General features: G+C 43.1%; 1 protein-coding gene across 1 annotated transcript in view; it reads left to right on the top strand.

Annotated features, from left to right (window-relative positions):
- PPWD1 (peptidylprolyl isomerase domain and WD repeat containing 1) overlaps positions 1–22,943 on the top strand; it is a 122,241-nt gene that overhangs the window by 74,410 nt on the left and 24,888 nt on the right. The window contains exons 8-9 of the mRNA XM_033930233.1: positions 10,829–11,010; positions 21,860–21,941. Coding sequence (XP_033786124.1) covers positions 10,829–11,010; positions 21,860–21,941 — 264 coding nt within the window. The remainder of the gene's footprint in view (positions 1–10,828; positions 11,011–21,859; positions 21,942–22,943) is intronic.

The following is a 22,943-nucleotide window of genomic DNA, read 5'->3' as shown; positions in this document are numbered from 1 at the left end:
GTGGCTCGCAGGTCATTATGGCTCCGTCATTGGGCGGCAGATGCTGCATCCAAGCTTCGGCTTGTGAAACTCCCTTTTAAAGGGGGTTTATTGTTTGGGGAAGATTTGGATAGATTGGTGAAGGATTTTGGTGATACCAAAACTCAGCGGTTACTGGAAGATAGGGCTAGGCCCCCTGTGAAGTCCTCATCGTCTAGACCGCGCTTTAGGGATGTTAGGAGATACAGGTCCGGTAAACCATTCCTCAGACCCGCATCTGGTTCTTTCCCTCCTTCGAGACCTCGGTTTCAGCAGAGAACTTCCTTTCGTACGGCGAAACCCTCTTCAGGTCAGCCAGCGCGTGCCGCGGCAAGTCGCGCTCCGCAATGACGGGGTCTTGGCTCCCTCCGCCTTTCCCTTAGGGGGACGGCTGTCGGCGTACTGGGCAGAGTGGGCCAAGGTCACGTCAGATCAGTGGGTTTTAGACATTATTCAAGAAGGGTACAAGTTGGAGTTCGCCTCTCCCGTCGTAGATTCTTTCTTGGTGTCCCCGTGCAATGGGGCGGCCAAGGGAGACTCGGTACGCATGACTCTTCAGGTGCTGCTCGATCTGGGGGCGGTGGTACCGGTGCCCCCGGAAGAGGTAGGCCGCGGGATATATTCCCTTTACTTCGTTGTACCAAAGAAGGGGGGGTCATTCAGACCGGTGCTGGATCTCAAAGGGGTCAACAGATTTCTCAGTGTTCGCCATTTCCGGATGGAGACGGTCCGCTCGGTTATTGCGGCTGTAAGACCGGGAGAGTTCCTCACGTCCTTCGATCTCAAGGAGGCTTACCTCCATATCCCGATCTGGCCTCCGCATCAGCGGTATCTGCGGTTTGCGATTCTCGGCCAGCATTATCAATTTCGGGCAATGCCCTTTGGCCTGGCAACGGCTCCCCGCACCTTTTCCAAAGTGATGGTGGTGGTAGCAGCTTTTCTACGCAAGGAAGGGATTCGGGTACACCCTTACTTAGACGACTGGTTGATCCGCGCCTCGTCCAGACAGGAGAGTGTGTCGGTAACTCAGAGAGTAATCTCTCTCCTTCAGTCGTTGGGGTGGATCGTCAACTTTCCCAAGAGTTTTCTGTCCCCGTCGCAGTCTTTGGTGCATCTGGGGGTCAGGTTCGACACTGCTCTGGGGAAAGTGTTTCTACCCCGAGACCGGGGAGAGAAATTGCAGGCTCAGATTCGCCTACTTCTCGGGTCGCCCAGACCTCGGGTTTGGGATTATGTACAGGTTCTGGGCTCCATGGTAGCGACTCTGGAGGTGGTCCCCTGGGCTCGGTGCCACATGAGGCCCTTACAACAGTCTCTTCTCTCTCGCTGGTCCCCAGCTTCTCTGGACTACAATTTGCGTCTCCAATGGAGTCTTCGGGCGGCTCGCAGCATGCAGTGGTGGCTACATGAGTTGCATCTGTGGCGGGGCATGCCGTTGGCCACGCCGGACTGGGTGGTGGTGACAACGGATGCCAGTCTGCTGGGCTGGGGGGCCCAGTGCCTGCAAGCTTCGGTGCAGGGGGTGTGGTCCTTAGAGGAGGCCCAGTGGTCAATCAATTTGCTGGAATTAAAGGCGATCAGACTAGCGCTGCGGGCTTTTCAGTCCCTGATTCAGGACAGACCGACCAGGATCTTTTCGGACAGTGTCACGGCGGTAGCATATATCAATCGTCAGGGGGGCACCCGGAGTCCGCAGTTGGCCGAAGAGGCAGGAAGGTTGTTTCGGTGGGCAGAGGTGCATGTTCCGCTTCTGTCGGCGGCACACATTGCAGGTCACGAAAACGTGCAGGCGGACTTCCTCAGCAGAAATCTTCTACATCCGGGCGAATGGGAGTTGTCTGCTCGAGCTTTCGACCTGCTAGTCCGTCATTGGGGACTGCCAGAGATGGATCTCATGGCCTCATCCCGCAATGCGAAGTTGCCTCGGTTCTTCAGCAGACGCAAGGAGAAGGGCTCGGAGGGGGTGGACGCGTTGGCTCTCCCATGGCCTCCAAATTCCCTTCTGTATGTGTTCCCGCCTTGGCCCATGATAGGTCGGGTATTACAACGCATCTCTCTCTTTCAGGGCAGAGTGATCCTAGTGGCTCCGGATTGGCAGCGTCGGCCGTGGTACGCAGATCTGATTCAGCTTTCAGTAGGCGATCGGGTAACGTTCCAGGTAACTCCGGACTTACTAACTCAGGGTCCAATCTTGATGGAAGATCCGGCCCGCTTTGGTCTTACGGCCTGGCTATTGAGCGGTCAAGGCTGAAAAAGAAGGGCTATTCAGAACAGGTGATTGCCACGCTTCTTCAAGCTAAGAAAATTTCGACTTCTGCCTCCTATGCGAGAATCTGGAAGATTTTTGATGCATGGTGCGGACGGCAGGGGATTGCGCCCTTCCATGCATCTCTGCCGGCTATTCTTGCTTTTCTGCAGGAGGGCGTAGCGAAAGGGTTAGCCTATAACTCTTTAAAGGTTCAGGTGGCGGCCATTGCCTGTTACAAGGGCCGGGTGGCTCGCTCGACGCTCGCTTCGCAGCCGGACGTGGTCCGTTTCCTCAAGGGGGTTCACCATATCCGCCCTCCGGTAAAGCAAATTTGTCCAACATGGAATCTTCAACTCGTCCTTGGGAGGTTGCAGGAGGCACCTTTTGAGCCCCTGTCAGCGGCCACATTGAAGGATGTCACGCTGAAAACAGTGTTTTTGGTGGCGATGGCTTCGGCGAGGCGAGTGTCGGAACTACAGGCGCTTTCTTGCAGAGAACCCTTTTTACGTTTTTCGGAAACTGGGGTGTCGGTGCGAACGGTGCCGTCCTTCCTGCCTAAGGTTATTTCTTCATTCCATGTGAACCAGAGTTTGTTCCTCCCATCCTTCCGGAAGGAGGATTGGGGAAAACGATTTTCATCTTTGCGTTGACTGGATGTACGACGTATGCTTCTCCATTATTTGGAGGTAACGAACGATTTTCGGCGGTCGGACCATCTCTTTGTGTTGTTCGCGGGAAAAAATAAGGGGATGGCGGCGTCTAAAGCGTCCATTGCTCGTTGGGTCAAAGAAACTATTGCGTCGGCTTATTTGTTGACAGGGAAGAAAGTACCGGAGCACCTTCATGCTCATTCCACTCGGGCATTGGCTACGTCTTGGGTGGAGTCCGGGGGGATGTCTTTGGAGGAAATTTGCCGGGCGGCCACGTGGTCGTCGGGAAATACCTTTTCGAAGCATTACCGTTTAGACGTAGCGGCCCGTTCGGAGGCAAGTTTTGGCGCTGCAGTGCTGGCGGAGGCGGCATTGGCGTCCCACCCGGTTTGAGTTTGCTTTGCTACATCCCACTAGTCTCTGGATTCATCTGCTGCTTTGCTATGGAAGGTAAAATTATGGTCTTACCTGTTAATTTTCTTTCCTTTAGAAGCAGCAGATGAATCCAGAGCCCCTCCCCAAGTGCACTGTCGGTTTGTAGGTTGTTTGTGTGTTTGTTCAGTTGGGGTATGGTTGGTAATTGTATTATTTCATTTCTAAGTGGCACATTTTCTACTGGAATGAAGTTTTGTGTATGCTCATTCTCCTTTCGGGATGCTTGGGCAAAGTGCATAACTGAATCAACAGGAGGAACACCAGGCTTTAAGGCCAACTGTTAATCAGTTCTCTATCTCCACCTGCTGGTCGATGTGAGCTATACCCACTAGTCTCTGGATTCATCTGCTGCTTCTAAAGGAAAGAAAATTAACAGGTAAGACCATAATTTTACCATCTTAAATATCTGTTGGTTCCTTAATAGGATCAAAATATCGGGTAGGGGCTTGTCACATCGACATGTTTCGCCGTGAGGCTTTTTCAAGATAATATCCCCCTTTTTTTTTGTTTTAACAGACCATCCCGATGTCAAAATTTTTTGATCTAACAAAGATCTAGATCAGAAAATTTTGACATCGGGATGGTCTGTTAAAACAAAAAAAGGGGGATATTATCTTGAAAAAGCCTCACGGCGAAACATGTCGATGTGACAAGCCCCTACCCGATATTTTGATCCTATTAAGGAACCAACAGATATTTAAGATAAGTCAAATTTTATGGCAAAATATTTTTATTGCAAATATTTATGAGGGCACTATGCACTATGCACTTTAAAAAGGAAATAAAAATAAAAATATAAATAATATGGGCGAATGAAGAAGCCGCAGTCATAGCCATTAAGAATATTTTGTATCGCCAAAAAATGTGGGCGTACAAAAAATGGCATGTCTGAAGCCCATTAAAAATTAAAAATTTAACAATTACTATAGAGGTGAAAGACAGTGGAGACATTAGTCTTATAGGAGTTGAGTATTGAGAGGTGACTAATGTAGAAGAGGAGACTGTGACGTTTACTTATACGGAGGAAGGAGTAGAACATACAGGCTGTATTCTCCATTTTACTTAAAACACACACCTGCAGAGTATGCACCAGAATATGCATGAGTTCAATTTGCATATACTGACACCTTGGTATGCAGATTTACTCCAATATTCACAGTACAAAATGTGATTTAGGAAAAAAGAGAACAAAAATTATTAAAGGAAAATATATAACTCTTAAATATTATCCTAATTCGTTCACTAACATAAAGAAGAAGCAAGGAAGGAAACTAGCTAAATAGGAAAAGAAAAAATAAAATAAAATGGCTAAGGATATCAAACTAACAATGCCTAAAGCCAGCTTCAACAACGTTAACTTCGAAAGACTTACATGCTTCGCAAGCCCTCAAAAATTCTAGGAGCTGTTTGGGTTCAAAGAACATATAATTTTTATTCTCAAACATAATCACACAATAATAAGGACATTTTTTAACAAAAAAGCCTGCACCTAGGGCCAGGACTCTTGGCTTAACAGTCAAGAATTCCTGTCTCCTCTTTTGTGTAACCTTAGAAAAATTAGGAAAATATGAATATAAGATCCCATAAATTGTTCCTGCGTATATCTGAAGTATAAACGCTGCTATTTCCAGAGCAAAAGTGACCACTCACATTAGTTTTGCCAGAAGGCTAAATACCTATGAGGGGGGCTACTAGCAGGAGCAGGCCTGTTTCTCTCATATGCCTGGCAGCCACTGATGCTGGATGTGTTGGGCTCAGCACTGCTGCCAGCTCCTGCTTCCTAGGCTGAAACAGGGAAGTCGCAGGTTTTACATAGCAAATTTGGAAAAGGGTCCAGGCTTGACAGGAGATACTAGTTCAGCTTCACGGTCCATTCCTGGTTCCTCAGTACCACCAGGGTAATCGGTGGTTTGGGCTCAAGATGTCTGTTTTCTAAAGTGAGGAGGCAAATTTATTGTGTGGGAGTTAGTAGCTAGGTACTCTTTTCCACTCCTACTGGAAGGGCAGCTCCATTGTTTTAGGGTCCCACAGGGAGGAAGGTGGGTTGGAGAGATGCTGGGCCCAGAAGGAGGAGAGGAGAAGGGAAGGTAGAATTTTGGGTGGCCCTAAGCATTTTGCTGGGTTCATTCAATAGTAGCTATGCCCCTGCCTGGGATGACCTTAATTTAGAAGGAGGGAAAGTTTGCTTGGCTCATGGGATTTCCTGAAATCCAGCAAGCTTCTCCTTGAAGAGGGGCATGACACTCTGGTAATTTAGCTCTTTAGGTGTGAGGAGTTATTGTCACTTATTGATCAGGTAGTCTCTGTTCTCTATATTTCCACCTCCGTGCAAATCCAAGCAGAGGATGATGACTTCATCTTGGAGGTCCTGAGTCATCCCTCAAAGACATTCCCTCTACATTGGGTGCTCTCCTTGATAGTTTTGGCAGAGTGGAAGCAACCAGACTTGATCATTCACAGTACTGGACTCTTAATGTTCTTATGTTCTAGTTTGCTTGCCTAAAGTGGATGTCTTGGTGGCTGCAATGTCTAAAAAGACCACAACCCCTGTGAAGAGGGCTTCTGCCTTGAAGGACTTGCATGACCAAAAGGAAGAGCTCCTTTTCAAGCAGACTTTTTTTTTTTGGGGGGGGGCCCTCTGCTCTGGGAGTACAGGGAGCAATCTGGTGGCTGTGTAACTAGAGTGCTTTTGTATTTGGCCTAACAGTTGCTGGTTTTGCCTGAGGGTACTCAACTGGAGTCGGGATTGGTATTTTTGGCAAATATTCTCTATGATATTATATTCATCTGTTCATGTTCGGTGGCATCAGTCATAGTGATGTGCTGATGGCTTTGGCTTCATCACTGGTCGACAGACTAGATGTCTAAGTCTCTGTTAAGTGAGCTGCCTTTCCAAGGATGCTTGCTGCTTGGAAAAGTTGGTTAAGGACCTGGCTTTGGTCCTTTAACAAAAGCTCCACTGACTGGTCTCATTCCAAGGATGGGGATAATTTCCGGTCTGGAAGAAGACTACTGTTTCTGAAGTTAGGAGTCGCTCATCCCATTCATGGGGCAAGGCGATCAATAGAAGGCATCTCTTCTCCCCTTAAAAGGCCATAATGAGGCTCAGAGGAGCCATCTCTGTGGGAGATTAATGTGGGGAAAGGCTCTGCCTGTTTGACAGGGAGTGGATCTGAATCACTTTCAACCACTTGGTCTATTTATTCAGATCTGAAAGTAAGGCAGCAAAGCTGTCTATGGCAGAACTGAAACCTATGGAATAGCTGCCATGTTCCTCCAGCTTCTAATGTGAGAGAAAAACTGTTGAAAAAAAAAAATATATATATATATGTATAATATTATAATATAATATAATACAGTAAACCCCCGCAAATTTGCAGTTTGCAAATCGTGGACTCAGTAATTCGCAGTATTTTCTGACCGCCTCTTCCTGGTACTAAAGTCATGGTTATACCACTCAGAAGCTGCTTTGACACACTATCTGGCGTATCAAAGCAGCTCCTGATTGATGTAACCATGACTTTAGTACCAGGAAGAGGCGGTTGGAAAATGTGCCCGGCTTCATAAATGCAATTTAAGCACCCATCGGCGCACCAGCTGCCCTCTCCTGCCTTAGATCAGCTGAAAACCCGTATTTGAGATTTTTTAAAATTTGTGCAAGTTCCTGGAACAGAACCCCCGTGAATTTCGGGTGAGTACTGTATAATAAAAAATTTTTTACAAATTATTAACTTTCAGAGAGATTTTTTGCCCAAGGAAAATGAGCCTCCATCTCATGTGTAACTATTTAAGAAAAAGCTGAAAATATTTCGACAAACTTTCCCGAAAAAAAATCAGACTCAGGCAGATAATCCATGTACTTTTTAGTGCCCAAGAAAGCATCACAATGGCCACCTTCCAATCTTCCAGTGCTATGCTGGATTTTTAAAGAAAAATTAAAAATTAGTAACAATAGCTCTGCAATTTCATTTTTCAATTCTATCAGCATTTTGGGATGTATACCATCTGGTCCAGGTGATTTGCTTCTGTTCAGTTTGTCATATTGACCCATTACATCTTCCAGTATTACAGAGATTTGTTTGAGATTCATCAGAATTGAATACCATTTCTGGCATCGGTAATTCCCCCATATGTTCCTTGGTGAAGACCGAAGCAAAGAATCCATTTAATCTCTCCGCTATGGCCTTGTCTTCCCTGAGAGCCCCTTTTACCCCTCGGTCATCTAGCGGTACAACTGATTCTGTTCCCAGCTTCTTGCTTTTAATATACCTAAAAAAGTTTTTACTGTGTGTTTTTGCTGCCAGCTTCTTTTCAGGATCTAGCTTTATGACATAAATACGCAAGGGCCAAGTCTCTTTCAATTGAAAGGAAAATCCAGAGTGAGAGGGCATAGAATGAGGATAAGAGGTGATAGATTGCTCCTGAGCCTAAGGAAATACGTTTTTTACAGAAAGGTTGATAGATGCATGGAATAGTCTCCCAAAAGAGGTGGTGGAGACACTGTATCTGAATTCAAGAAAGCATGGGACAGGCATGTGGGATCTCTTAGGGGGAGAGGATAGGTTTACCAGGTTTTCCCAAAGAAAAATCCGAACCCATGGCCATGCCCCCAGACTCAGCCAGTTCCTCCCGTTCTGCTTGTGTCTTGCCCTGTTCTGCCCCCAGACGGCATCCGCAGATGCCCCTTCCCTATGTGATTTTCAGACGAAGTACCGGGTTTTGAAAAGCCATCTGGACCCCTAGACATGTCCTCAAAAAGGAGGACATGTCTGGCGAAATTCAGACATCTGGTAACCCTAGGCGAGGAGATATTGTATGCTGTGGATGGACCATCTGGCCTTTATCTACTGTCATGTGTCTTTGTTTAAATTAGCTATAAAAGACAGTACAAATCCCAAGGGCCTTCTATATATAAAGAACACCCCCCCCCCCTAGCCCATATCAGTGGTTATTAAACCTGTCCCCAGCCAGTTAAGTTTTCGAGATATCCCTAATGAATATTCATGAGTTAGATTTGCATGCCTGTCACTTCTGTTTTGTACCTAGGCAGTAGAGAACTAAGTGACTTTGCACAGGGGTTACAAGGAGCAGCCCTGGGATTTGATCCCACAACCTCTGGGGGCAGAGGCAGCATCTCTACCACTAGGCCATCCTTCACCACTGAAAAAAAAATTGCAGTGTTTCCATTTTGAAACACTTTAAGCTACAATGGAATGCAAAGTTGAAGTACGATTGTTGAGCTGACATTGCAGATAAAAGGCAGGCAATATCTTATTCCTGATAAGCTCATCCATAGTCCTGTTGCTTTTGTAAAAAAAAAAAAATAGTATCACGGTGTGTAGTCAAGTAGCTTGACACCAGCAGTGATGCCACTTAGCCTGAAAAAGTTGTAAAGCTTCCTTCAGGGCCACTGTGATGTAGCAGAGCAGATATGACATGTAGATTTAAGAGAACCACCTTAAGCGTCCATAAATGCCTTATTTCTAAATAAGTGACATTTATCTTTGGAAACCTACTATTCAACAGTGGCATTTTTATTTGATAGGGAAGAGTGTTATGTATATTTGAAATTAAGCACAAGTATGACTTGCTAGGTAAAATGTTTAGGGGAAGAAATTAAGCCTGTCTATTTAATGCAAAGGAAGTATTGGCGATTTGTAGTCTGGTTGCTAAGGCTAAGGTTGAATAAGGCACTCCCATCGCTTTGCCATCACTTATAATTGCATAGATATGTGGGCCTACCTTTGTTTACTTTTTGAGGGAGGAAATCAGTTAGCTCTTTGAAACAGGTCCTTACTGTGCTGTTTGCACCTTCACAATATATTGAAGGTTAATATTTACACAGAGATTTACAAGAAATGTTTAAAAAAAAAAACCCAAATAAAACACTTCCACTTTCATGTTTCATTACAATGTTTTTATACTTATGCATTGCAATGGGTAACATATACCAACAGGTGTACTGTGAATCCAAAACTTGATTTATTGGTTCCCAGCTTCACTGAAAGGAATAAATGGAATTTGAGTCTTAATGTGCTTTTATCTCTGAGCAAGGCTAGGCAAGAGCTTAATACTGTATTTCTGAAGATGCATTTGGGCAGAAATTCTATAAGAGGTGCCTTAATAGGAACCTAAAGTTAGGTGCATAACTTAATTAGTACATTGGCTTCAATTAAGAGCTTTAACAAGCTCATAATTGAAAAAAATAAAAATTAATTGGGTGATAGGTGCTATCTTCATAGGTGCGATTCTGCAAAAGATAGGTGCCTAGTGGCACCTAACTCCAAAGTAGATGTGTTTAGGGAGTGGAGAAGGATTTAGGCACTGCTAGGCACACTTCTCTAAAGGACTTAGGTGCCTAAATTGTAGGCCTATAAAACCCTGGCCTATATTACAGGTGCCTAAGTTTTAAGTTACCTTTCAAACGTCTGTTCCAACTGAAACTGGCTTGAATATTACCTTAGACCAATCAATGCTCAATATGTAAATAAATGGTTTCTAAGGTACTCAGTAAACATCTTATGTCACCTTAATAAATGTTTTCAATAATTTTATAGTCTGTTTAATAGACCTCAGAACCACCACTCCTCTGTCCCACCGAAGTGTAATCACGGGGAGATGCAAGTGGTGCACTCCTCACTGGTCTATTTAATTTAAATTTTATATCATTCCTCCAATTCTTATGCTTAAATTTACTTATCTTAGTAATGGCGAACTATCAGTTCTCACGGTAGACTGGCAGTAAGACCCAACATGTTTCACAATTGTTTCTTCAGGGGTCTGTCAAATGCCGCCGCGGCGGCAATTGTGAAACATGTCGGGTCTTACCACCAGTCTACCGTGAGAACTGATAGTTCGCCATTACTAAGATAAGTAAATTTAAGTATAAGACAGTTCTTTGTGGAATCTGAATATTAATAGCAACTGAAACAATAGCGTGTTTGATATTCCTTTTTTTTTCTAGAAATTTCACAAGTGAGATAGTAGTTCTTTGACTTCATATCTTCCTTGTAGAATACTTACTTGCCTTTGGCGAAGAAAACGCTCACTTTTTTCATTAGGAATAATAAAGGAATAGGGCTCATCTATGACTCTGGTTGTGGTATGAGGGATCTAGATTGAGATTCCCTTTCCATCATGACTGGTTTGGACCTGGAATATGAAAGAGCACATGTCTGAGGAGGAAGACAAGATGGCTACCTTTTACTGTAGTGGCTCTTGGTGACCAATAAGTAGCACTATTGAGTTGGTGACTGTATCCTAAGCTGCCTAATGTGTTTGTGAAGAAGATAGCAGAAGAGATTGCTAAGGACAAAAATAGAAAAAAAAGATATTCTTTTCCCTCACCCTTTTGTCCTCCTTCCAAAAAAACTGTCTGAATATTGACTTAAGTTTGTTATATGGAGTCTCTAATGTTCCTCATAACTTTTAATTCTTTAGATCAAGAGAAAATAGATTTATTTCCTATTCTTTTTAGTTTACCAAACGAGAGCCAGAAGATACCAAAAGTGCTGATTCTGACAGAGATGTGTTTAATGAGAAGCCTTCCAAAGAAGAGGTCATGGCAGCTACGCAAGCTGAAGGTCCCAAGCGTGTTTCTGATAGTGCCATTATCCATACAAGTATGGGAGATGTTCATGTAAAGCTCTTCCCTGTTGAGTATGTATTACTGCTTCTCATGGAGTTGGATTCATTCAATGGCTCTTAACTGTATATTTATACATGCAAAAATATTTTAATGGAGTGCAAAACCTCAATTCTCAAGGGCTACAACCTAGTTGAGTTTTCAAGACTTCCACAGTAAGTAGCATGAGGTCTTTTTCATACAGTGGAGGCAGTTCATGAAGATAGATCTCATGCATTTTCAAAGTTCTGAAAACCCAGCTGGGTTATGGCTCTTGAGGTTAGACATTGTGTGCTCCTGTATGTTTTATGGTTTGTTTCTTGATAATACTGCTGTTTTCCAACACAATGTGGTGTACATACATTAACAATAATAGAAATATTTAGAAGGGAATTCAATAATTGACAGAAAAGAATCTCACTCAAAACACACACACACAATGAAGACTAAAAGCATGACGGCTAAGAATGCAAACTTTCTAGTCTCTCTAACAACAGTATTGAAATGGGTAGAGAGGAAAGGATCAATGGGTTATCCAGGAGGAAGGAGATCAAATGCCTTTTCAAAGAAGAATGTCTTTAATAGAGTCTTAAATCTGGGAAAGGTGGCTTCCAGACTTATGGTAGAAGGAAGGCTTTTGGGGCAATGAAAAAAACCACCGAGCTTCTAGTTAATTTGTAGTGAGCTTTGCAAAGTTCTGGGAGCACTAGTCAGTTTACATCAAGAGCATAGTGATCATGAGGGAGTGTAGGGGATAACTGATGTTGAAAGGTATGGAGGCTGACCAGTGTAGAGTGTCTTAGGTATTAAATATAAAATCTTAGATGGGACTTTGTTATATTGGTAGCCAGCGTAGGCATAAAAATAACGGGGCCAGTATGATGTTGAACCAATTTGTGATTTAGTTTCTCAGGACAATAGTCTAGAACAGCAAAATATTCATATCCTTTCATTTCTGTATTTCATTAATACTACAGTGTATTTCATTAATGTCATGGAAGGCTGTAGTTAATGAATGATACTGATCTTGAGTGCTGCTGACTTGATTTTGGTGATTCTTTCTTAGGCCCTAATTTAAGTCTTTTCTCCCATTCTTTGTCTGTAGAGGAAGCTTAATACTACAGGCTCAGGCTTAGTCTTAGTTCCTAGACATTTTCTTTTTTTTGTAATTGTTTTTTTAAAGGAAAGCACAATACAGCAAGAAACCAGAGATAGCCAAGAACAATAGAAACATTACAAATACAATTCAATCCAGCATATCCCCAATGGCATACAACTCCCCACAAATTTTTCAGTAATCCCCACCCCAAAATAGACAAATAAAATGTCCACTAGTGGTTACAATACAAAGAACAGTAAGAACTGTACAGTAAAGATCGAAGTAGTAAGCGACACCGCTAAGGACCCCCACAAACATCCCCACAATTAGTGCGAAACCTCCCTAGCGAGAGACAAGTACCCCTCCAGTGCTAAATAACTACCCCAGATATTCTCAAATTGCTGCCATTTTCTGGCCATAAGAGCAGAGCCGATAGTCCTAGACATTTTCATGTAATTCTAGCCTATAAGTCAAGGGCAACAGCAAAGAAATAATGGTATTTAGTAAAATCATTTGTTACATCCACTCCGGATTCTGTATGATAGGTGTTCAATCTGAACCCGTGAACCGGGTCTTGCAGAAATTACACTCAAAGCTTTCTGCATCTCCCCCAAAGCAGGGGAGTTATTTTCCTTCTGTAAGTGAACCATGCAGAGGTGTTTCTGATATCTGCTTTATTTTTTTTACTTTTCTCTTTTTTTCAATGTAAGTTTGATAATTTTTTTGTCCTAGTGGCTTCAGTGCCATGAAAGCAGATCCTGTGAACATAGTAACATAGTAGATGACGGCAGATAAAGACCCGAATGGTCCATCCAGTCTGCCCAACCTGATTCAATTAAAAATTATTTTTTTTTCTTCTTAGCTATTTCTGGGCGAGAATCCAAAGCTTTACCCGGTACTATGCTTGGGTTCCAACTGCCGAAATCTCTGTTAAGACTTACTCCAGCCCATCTACACCCTCCCAGCCATTGAAGCCCTCCCCTGCCCATCCTCCTCCAAACGGCCATACATGGACTGCAGCTTCACAGGGCAAGCTTTCGGGTGGACCTGTGGGGCCAGCCTGCTATGTGCCACCTTGGAGCTTAGGGTCCGTTCCCCTGGGAGCAAGTTTGCCTTCTGATATTTTCAAAAGTTTAAGCGCAGGCTATGGGTGCCCTGAGTAAGAGCCATAGGGGTGCTGACTGCATATTTCCCACCCCCGTTGTGCATTGAGGTTCCGAGTGCAAATACCTGAGTGCAAGGTCTAAGTCGGGATCCGTCTGACTGCCAGGGCAAAGATTGGACAATTTGGAGGTTTCTGAGGCAGAAAATCTTTTCCCTTCACTTCAGTTGCAGTGAGTGAGAAACAAGCTGATGGGCACTAAACAGCACTGTGAATATAGCCTCATTTCCTACTGGAAAATCGGGGGGGGGGGAGATGTTAAAAAAGTAATTTTACAGGGTTTCTCAGAGTAGGGTCAGATCTCTCACCTCTAAAACTCCTATTTCAGCATTTTTTAAAAAAATTTTAATTTAGTCTTCACGGACCGTTTTTGGTGAGAGATTTCTGGTGGTGGCATCTTGTGGCAAAAAATCCTACCCAGTACCTGAAGCTGATGATAGCGCATGCACGTAGAATCCGAGGACCCCTCAAAAGCCTCATAACGTGTCCAGTTTTGTCCCCTGGGTTTGGGTTCCCCCTGGAATTGTCTAGCTCATATGGAGAGCCTATTTTACGGACCTGGACCATGCTTCGGTGCCCTCGGGCATGTTGCAGTGTTCCAAGAAAGTGTCTTCTCTGATAAAGATTACTGATCTGGTTCCCAGTACCAATGCTTACCCAGATTGCCCTGGCTGGAACACCAATAACATGCCTTTTTTATCTCAAGACACTGATGGGAGACAAAAATAGAATCGGCATCATCCAGGGTAGAAGCAAATAGGATGCCTCAGGAAGCCCTGATTTCGGTGATGACCCCTCCATATGCCAGCTATTTAGGTCGGTGTCAGTCCACCATTTTATTTCAGATGCCATAAAAGAGCTAAAGTTGGAAGCTTAGCCTTCCACTTCTCAGTGCACAGTCATGAGTCACCCATGCTCAGACTTCCTTTTATCCAGCACATCTAGACCTCATTACTCTAGTCAAAGACAGGGAAAAATGCTTAAATATCTGAATACATTCATGTAAACCGTTCTGAGCTCCCCTGGGAGAACGGTATAGAAAATTGAATAAATAAATCAAAGAACAGTGGGAAATTCCTGAAGACTCTTTAAAGGTGGCTTAAGCTATGTCTAAGCTCTATCCTATGGCACCTGAATTTCAGTAGCTGTTTGAACAGCTCAAAGTAGACTCTGCAATGGCTCAGGTCATTAAGTGCACAGCCCTCCCTAGTGAAGGAGGAGTGATGCTAAAAGTAGAGTGGACATAGTTTTAAAGGGTTCTCAGGGTGGACATTTTTTTAAAGAAACAATTTGAGATGGTATCTCTGGGCATCAGTGGCAGCCTTGTTTGCTGCACGTGCCTGTCACACGAGACTGCATTGGGGACCATTGGAGGAGGATGCCTGTCCCCAGCTGGTGCTAGAAGGGGTGGATTATGTAGCGGATGCTTTGTATGAGCTTATTAGGATCCTAGGCAAAGTCAAAGTCTCAGTTGCTGCTCACAGGATGCTTTGGATCCGGCAGTAGGCCGGTGATTCGTCCTGTAATAATAATAATAATTTTATTTCTTATATACCGCTATACCCTAAGTTCGAAGCGGTTTACAAAGAGGGTTGTGCCGAGAGAGGGTGCAGTGTTTACAGCAGGAGACATATGTTTACAACAAGATACATATGTTTGGAACATGATATAAGCTAGGTATTGGAACCAGGAATTTGAGATACTTAAGCTTTGTGAATGAGAAGTAGGATATTACAATGAATAAGATACAGGAAATTACAATGTGCATGAGATATTGGAGGATGTTTACAGTAAGAAGAGGATATTACAAAGTGAGAAGGAACAGGAGATGTTTACAATACGATACAGGATAATACCTTAAGCAGGCTGCCTTTCAAAGGGCAGATGCTTTTTGGCAAAAGACTTGATGACCTAAAGGCTAGTGTGGCAGATTGCCACCCTAAGTCCCTCCTGGACAACAGACCTCACCGTCCCCCTGGGGGGGGGGGCGAAGTAATTTTCATCCCTCATGCAGGTCCTCTGCTCAGAGACCTTTCCAGAGGTACAGACCACACTATAGCAATCTTGGACACCAGCAGGCTTCTGGATCTCACACTGGTCCTTCCTCCAAGAAATCTTAATGACACCAGGATTTCAACCACGCCTTCTCGCATTGGGGGCACAGATGTCGGCATTTCAAAGTGAAAGGGAACTGATATCCTTGGACAAATAGGTGCTGGACCTTATACAGGAGGTTCACAAGATATTATTATTTGTCTCCCCCCAGATTTGTTTCCGAAATTTCCAGCTGGAAAGCCAGAAAGAGACCCTGGTTCAGGCCATGCTTCAGTGGCTCTAAGACATCCAAACCATGGAGCCGGTCCCTGATGACAAATCAGGCTTAGGGAAATACTCCTTATACTTCATTGTGACTGGAGACCTATTCTGGATCTCAAGGCAGTCAATGCATTTCTAAAGATTCCTTGATTTCACATAGAAACAGCCTGATTGATAATTGCAGCAGTGGCTCCAGGAGAATGCTTGGTGTCTCTGGATTTGACATCTTCCTGGGACACAGGAAATATATTTGATTCCATGTTTTGGGGTTCTGCATACCCAGCCCTATATGTCATGTCTGTCTGTCCAAGTTAAATTGTAAACTCTTTCAAGCAGGGACCTTCTATAAATGTCAAAATGTACAGCACTGCTTATGCCTTTCAGCACTATATAAGTGATAAGTAATATTAATAGCATTTCTAGTTTGCTGGCCTTCCTTTCAAACTGGTGATGGCTCCCTGCACTTTCACCAAAGTCATGGTGGTGGTGGCTGCTCAGGTTCACAGAATAGGAGTCCAAGTACACAGACACATGAAGCATATCTGAGGTCTTTAAGTTTATTTAAAATTTCTTATACTGCCTAATCAAACTTTCTAGGCCAGGGGGTCTCAAAGTCTCTCCTTAAGAGCCACAATCCAGTCGGGTTTTCAGGATTTCCCCAATGAATATGCATGAGATTTATGTGCATGATCTGCTTTCAATGCATATTCATTGGGTAAATCCTGAAAACCCGACTGGATTGTGGCTCTCAAGGAGGGACTTTGAAATCCCTGTTCTAGACAGTGTACAAAAATGTTAAAAATCGTCTATTAACTAAAATACAGTTTAAAAACATACAACACTAGGGCAAATACTAACTTTAAAAGACTAATAATAAAAAAAAAATTACAAACAGAGACAAGAGGGAAAGATGGGTTAGAACTACAATTTGTAAAGAAAAGAAAACATATAAGGGAAAAAAAACAATAGGGTGGGGAGCAGGTATTAAGAATCCTTCTAAGTACTAGGTTGTCCTTAAAAAGACAGTTAGGTTTCAAAAGCGTCAAGGAAGAGAAATGTCTTTAATTTCGACTTAAAGTCTGTTAGTGTAAGTTTTTCACGTAGGTAGTTTGGAATACTGTTCCAAAGAGAGGGGGTGCTAACAGAAAAAATTGCAGACCTTAATGTATTTATATGTTTCAATGATGGGATAGTAAGAAGGTTTTGAGCTGTAGATCGTAAAGTCCTTGTAAGGTTGTAAGGGATAAGTAGGTTATTAATGAATTCTGGCTGGTTGTTTTCTCTGGTTTTAAATGTTGTAAAATAATTTTATAGGTGATTCTGTGTTGTATAGGCAACCAGTGAGCTTTACATAAAAGAGGGGCGACATGATCATATTTTTTTGCATTAAATAAAATTTTTACTGCAGTATTTTGTACTAATTGGAGTCTTCTCATTTCCTTTTTTGTTGTGCCTTTGAAGAGGGCATTACAATAATCAATACATGAGATCACAAGAGAGTGAATCAAAATGTTCAAAATGTCTTTTTCTCCCATTATTATTCTGGTTCTTTAGAATGACAATGTGGGTGGACTATGCTATCTAGTCCATAGATGTGGATATGTACTTCAGTGAATTGGATTTAAAAACATACCTACTCTCTTGATTGACTCTGGTAGTCCAAGTACACCCCTATTTGGATGATTGGCTAAGCAAGGCTCTGTCCAAGCCGGAGTGCAAGCAAGCAGTGCAGACAGTGGTGGCTCTTCAGCACCTAGGCTGGATTGTCAACTTCAAGAAGAGTCAGCTAATGCCCACTCAGAACCTGGAATATCTGGGTATTCAGTTTGACATGGCACATGGCCATGTTTTTCTTCTTGAACCATGCAAACAAACTCCAGAAACAGATCAGGGATTTCCTAGCGCTTCTGACCCCAACTTCCTGGCATTACCTTCAGATGTTCCCTGGACCAGGACTCACATGCGACCTCTACAGGAGTCCCTCTTGTTTCAGTGGTCCCCTCGATGTCCTCCCCTTCAGATGTCACTGGATGGGGACAGCAAGGAGCAGCTTACACTGGTGACTTCAGGGAGAGTCCCTGTCGAAGGGCATACCCCTTCGGATCATGGAGTGGGTGACTCTCATGACCGATACCAGTCTTTTCAGCTGGGGAGCTTATTATAGGGACCACTTCATCAAGAGCCTGTGGACCGCGTACACCCCCCCCCCCCCCAATCAAAAGGTGTGGTCCATAAATCTCCATTTGGTTAGCATTAAGGCCTCTGGAAAAGAACTTGGAAGGAAAAGCAGTAAGAGTCTTTTCCAACAAAGCTAGCACAGTGGCATATGTGAACCGTCAGGGGGAAAACAGAAGTGTTTCATTGCATCTAGAAGCACAGATGCTATTCTGGTGGGTGGAAGTGCATCTACAGGCCCTCTGCGGCACACGTGGCTGGCATAGCAAATTTGCAAGCAGACTTTCTCAGTCAACAGGCAGACCAGCAATGGACTTGATGGCTTCAGTCAAGTATTTGAAAGTCAAGCGCTTCTTCAAAGAGCAGAGCCAGGAAGCTTAGGGCTAGGCATGTTAGTTCAGCCCTGGCAAACTCAGGAGCTCCTTTATGTTTTTCTGCCTTGGCCCATGGTGGGTCAGGTCATCTGCAGGATCGTGACTCATTCAGTCCTGGTAATTTTAGTGGCCCTGAACTGGCCTCATCGACTGTGGTATGTGAATCTCGTCTGACTTCAGCAGGACAAGGGCCTCAAGCTTCCTCTTCATCATGGTCTTCTTAGCCAGGGTCCTATTCCTATGGAGAACCCCCAGCACTTTGGTCTTATGGCGTGGCTCTTGAATGCAAGACCCAGATTCAGAGAGGCAACTCAGATGTGGTCATTGCCACTATTTTGAGAGTGAAAAAGCCCTCTACTATGGTGGCCTATGCCAAGACTTAGAAGGCTTTTCAACAGTGGTGTGCCAGGGACTATGTGGAGCCATTGTGAGCTTCCATTCCGTTGGTTTTAGTGCTCCTGCAGGCTGGTCTAGAGAAAGGCCTTACAGTGACTTCCCTCAAGGTCCTCAAGATACAAGTGGCAGGCCTCATGCTTCAGGGCACACAGCGGGTTCAGTTTTGCTTACAGCTCATCCAGATGTGACAAGATTTCTCAGGGAAGTGCTCAACTTGAGGCCACCTCTATGGCAGACCTTTCCAACATGGAACCTTAACTTTGTGCTGAGGGGTTTTCCAGAAGCTCCTTTTGAGCCACTTTAGGATGCATCCCTTCTGGACCTTACAGTCAAGGCAGTGTTCTGATGGTGATCATCTCAGCAAGATGTATTTCTGAATTGCAAACTCTCTCTTGTAGAGAGCTCTTCCTGAGGATAACAGATGCAGGAGTATTCCTACACACTGTTCCTTCCTTTCTTCAAAAAGTTGCTTCAGATTTCCATGTCAACCAGGAAGTTTGTCTTCCTGTTTTCCAACCCACGGGGTCGGAGGATAAGATATTACAGAAATTGGATGGAAGAAGAGTATTGCTTCACTACTGGGAAAGGACGAATGATTTTCATCTTTCAGACCATTTTTTTGTACTGACCAGTCAGTCCAGGCAGGGTAAGCCGGTGTCCAAGATGGTCTATTGCCAGATGGAATCACATGGCCATTTCATCGACATACATTGCCTGTGGAAAATAGCTGCAGGTTTCTCTTAAAGAACACTCAACCATTTTGTACTGAACAGTCAGTCCAGGCGGGGTAAGCTGCCGTCCAAGGCCTCTGTTGCCAGATGGATTCACATGGCCATATTACCTGTGGAAAGCAGCTGCCGGTTTCTCTTAAAGAGCACTCAACCAAGAGTGTTGCAGCTTCTTAAGTGGAGTCCTAAGCAGTCTATCCAGCTGAGATGTGCAGGATAGCTACTTGGTCTTCTCTTCATACCTTTACGAGATTTTACAGAGTGGATGTGGCATCTCGATCAGATGCCACTTTTGGGGTCTCTGTAATGCTGGCAGGCTCTTATGTCTAGATGTTGCCATTGCTCTGGTACGTTACTTGTCATACAGAATCCAGAGTGGATGTAACAGAATGGAAAATTAGGCTCTTACCTTTGATAATTTTCTTTCTGTTAATCCACTACAGATTCTGTACAGTCCGCCCTGTGTCTACTCTGACTATTCTGTATCACCTACTTATATTTCTGCCTCATATAGTTCTCTTTTCAGGCCCTAAAAGTTTTCCTGCCAGCAGAAAGGGCATGTGGGAGATCACCCAGTATATATAAGTGCATTCTTTAGCCTTTGGCTCTGTTCATGCCCATGCTCATTGCACACGGCAGGTTTTGTTATTGTTGCTGCTATGTTCATTTATGTTTCTTACTAATTAATTGTTATCTTATATGTTGCAGAGCAGAACAGAATTGTATGTTATTGATGAGGCAGACCCGTATTCTGTGTATTCTTTATTACAGTTGTGTATTATTATTATTGCTTTGAGACTAAATTGAAGGGGGCACTATATGCCACTGCTATGTGGGAGGTGCAGAAAGCTTTGAGTATAACTTCTGCAAGACTCGGTTCGCAGGTTCAGATTGAACACCTATCGTATAGAATCCGTAGTGGATTAACAAAAAGAAGATTACCAGAGGTAAGAACCTAATCTTTCATTGAACTTTCCCATCATGAATTTAAGTCAGATTACTGAATATTAATGAGACAGAGAGAAGAATTAGCTTGAGTAAAACCTTCCATTTTACATAAAAAAGTGGATATGACACTATGGGCTCCTTTTATCAAGGTGCGCTATGGGGGTTAGCGCGTCGGACATTTCATCACGCACTCACCCCCGCGGCAAGCCAAAATACTAACGCCTCGTCAATGAAGGCGTTAGCGGCTAGCGTGGCAGGCGGTTTAACATGCGGTATTCCGCGCGTTAACCCCTACCGCGCCTTGATAAAAGGAACCCAAAGTTTACTCTCTTGCATAGCTTTAAAGATTGTGTTTATTTAAAAAGTTCACAATTTGGATTGTACACGTTTGAAAACTGTGAGTAGTGCCAAGTATTGAAGCTTCAGTTGTTAATTGCTGTTTGCAATTTTTGAAACTCATGCTAATTCAACATCTTATTTGTGTCCTGTTACCATGTGCCCGATAAGGGGGCAACTTTAAAAATCATTTTCCATCTGTCAAGCGAGTTGAGCATGTGAAAAAGGGCTGATATAAAAGTGTGGCTTGTATGCTGCCTGTAGACATTCTTGGAGCATGGTTCTTTTTCACATCTGTTGCAATCATTTCCTGCCACCTGCTTGAGTTTTTGTATTAGTTTTGCTTCCTATATGCAGTATAAACCCTGGAAGAAATCCTGCATGGATAAATGATGGCAGAGGATGTTACAAAATGTTATAGAGATCAAGACATTAGTACCTTTTATGGTTGCTAGTCAAGATTGCTCCTCTGAGGGTCAAAAGAAGGAGCAAAGTCAGGATGTATAAATGTACTTTTAAAATAAGTTCATACAATACGTGTACACATTTACACTTATTCCAGAGCAAGAGTAAGCTGCAGCAAGAGCAGCTACTGGGAATTACTTTAAGGGATTGTTAAATAGAGACAAATAGACATCGATAGTGCCTTGATAAAGTAGGTGCCTTTTGGAGAATTTTTATACTGTTTTGAAATTACCCCTTGACATGTATATATCGGTAGTTCTCTGTGGATAACTGGTGTGGAAATGTATGTTAAACTTTTGGAAGTGCAAAGCATTTAATTTTGCTCATATTGTTTGAGTAAGGGAACATAATAGTTTGAAATAAGTGCATTTTAAAATATATTTTAGCCTATTAAACTAGTTAGGTACAGATAACATCTTTATTTTAGTTTTACCTAATTTTATTTGTAAGTCACTGATACAAATCTATTCCAAAATTGAAAGTAACTAAATTATTACCATTCAACTGACCTGCACAAGGTTGGTTTCCATGTCCCACAAACCACTATTAGCAGTTTTCACCATAACATGAAATTTGGATTCCTCCATTACCTCCAGAGCAGAGTTCAGCCACGTTGGCAAAACACAGTGAGGAGGATTGCACTGTTTATGCTGTACTTGGAGCACCTCAGTTTTATCTAATATTAACCTAGCTCTTTTCATGTATATAACTTACTCAAAAAATGTTTTAAAACTAAGATTTTGACTTCAGTCCTGACATGTAAAAGTCAATAATAAAATAAAACTCGGCAACACATTGGGTCAAACGAGAAGCAAAATGTATGTGAACAAAACTTTACCGTAGCTGGCTTATTTGAAATTCTGATTTGAAAATATGCAACTGCAGGTGCCCCAAAACAGTGGAAAACTTCTGCGTTCACAGCAGGAATGGTTACTACAATGGGCATACGTTTCACCGTATCATCAAGGTAAGAGGCAAACTACAATTTATTTTGCAGAGCTCTTGGGGTAACTATCCTGGCTTTATATTTTGGCTTGGATTTCAACATTATTCTATAATGGAGTTGCATCTTCTCCGAGGACAAGCAAGTCCAATGTATTCTCACATGTAGATGACATCACCCACAAGTGAGAATACTGGGCCTGATGTCCTCGGAGAACATCTGCTACAGGTGAGTAACTTATTTTTTGGAATGACTGAGTTTCATATGGGATTTCCTCAAATTATACTGTAAAATTAATTTCACTATTAACCCTTTCTACAGAAATATTTTTGCCTCAGTCAACATGACTTAAATATAAGAAGTAAAAATCTAGTTGCTGCCTGAGATAGAACATGAGAGTTGCCCTACCGGGACATCAAGCCAAGTAGCCTGTTTCCAACAGTGGTCAATTCAGGTCACGAGTACATGGCAAAATCACAAAAGAGTAAAACAGATTCTGTAAAGACAAGCAAGCATTTTCTCACATGGGTGACAACATCCACAGACCCCGATACAGATACAGCCAAGTAAGTACACTGTCACTTTAAATCATTAGGCAGTGCCCATACCACGTACAAGCCGGTGCCTTCCCACCTGACATCAGCTCACAAGACCATCATTTGTAGGTTTTCAATGGAGCTGAGAATCTGTGTCTTCGGTATCTCCTCAGCATGTCAAACTTTGAAGTCTTTTTTTTGTGCCTTCCCAATATTGTTTTATAATTTTTTTTTTCATTATTCAGTATTTTCTTTTGAGTTTGATTCATTTCTTTCAATTTTTGGCCTACAGACCACTTCAAGGCTCCTTTTCAACCTAGGGAGCATCAATGTTTTTGGTATACTCTCCACTCAAGCTCTCTGGGCCATCAAGCCGTTTGATATTGTATCAGCCGTTTTTCCCTCCATGTCAAAAAGGATGCCATGTAGCTTCAAGAAATGTACTCAATATAACTGGATCATTTCAGGCTCTGACCCCCACAAGTCGTGT

This window comes from Geotrypetes seraphini, chromosome 1 (genome assembly GCF_902459505.1).
Source record: "Geotrypetes seraphini chromosome 1, aGeoSer1.1, whole genome shotgun sequence".
In the NCBI taxonomy this organism is placed as follows: Eukaryota; Metazoa; Chordata; class Amphibia; order Gymnophiona; family Dermophiidae; genus Geotrypetes; species Geotrypetes seraphini.
Note: the sequence above shows the minus strand (reverse complement) of the source record. Positions and strands in the feature narration are given on the sequence as shown.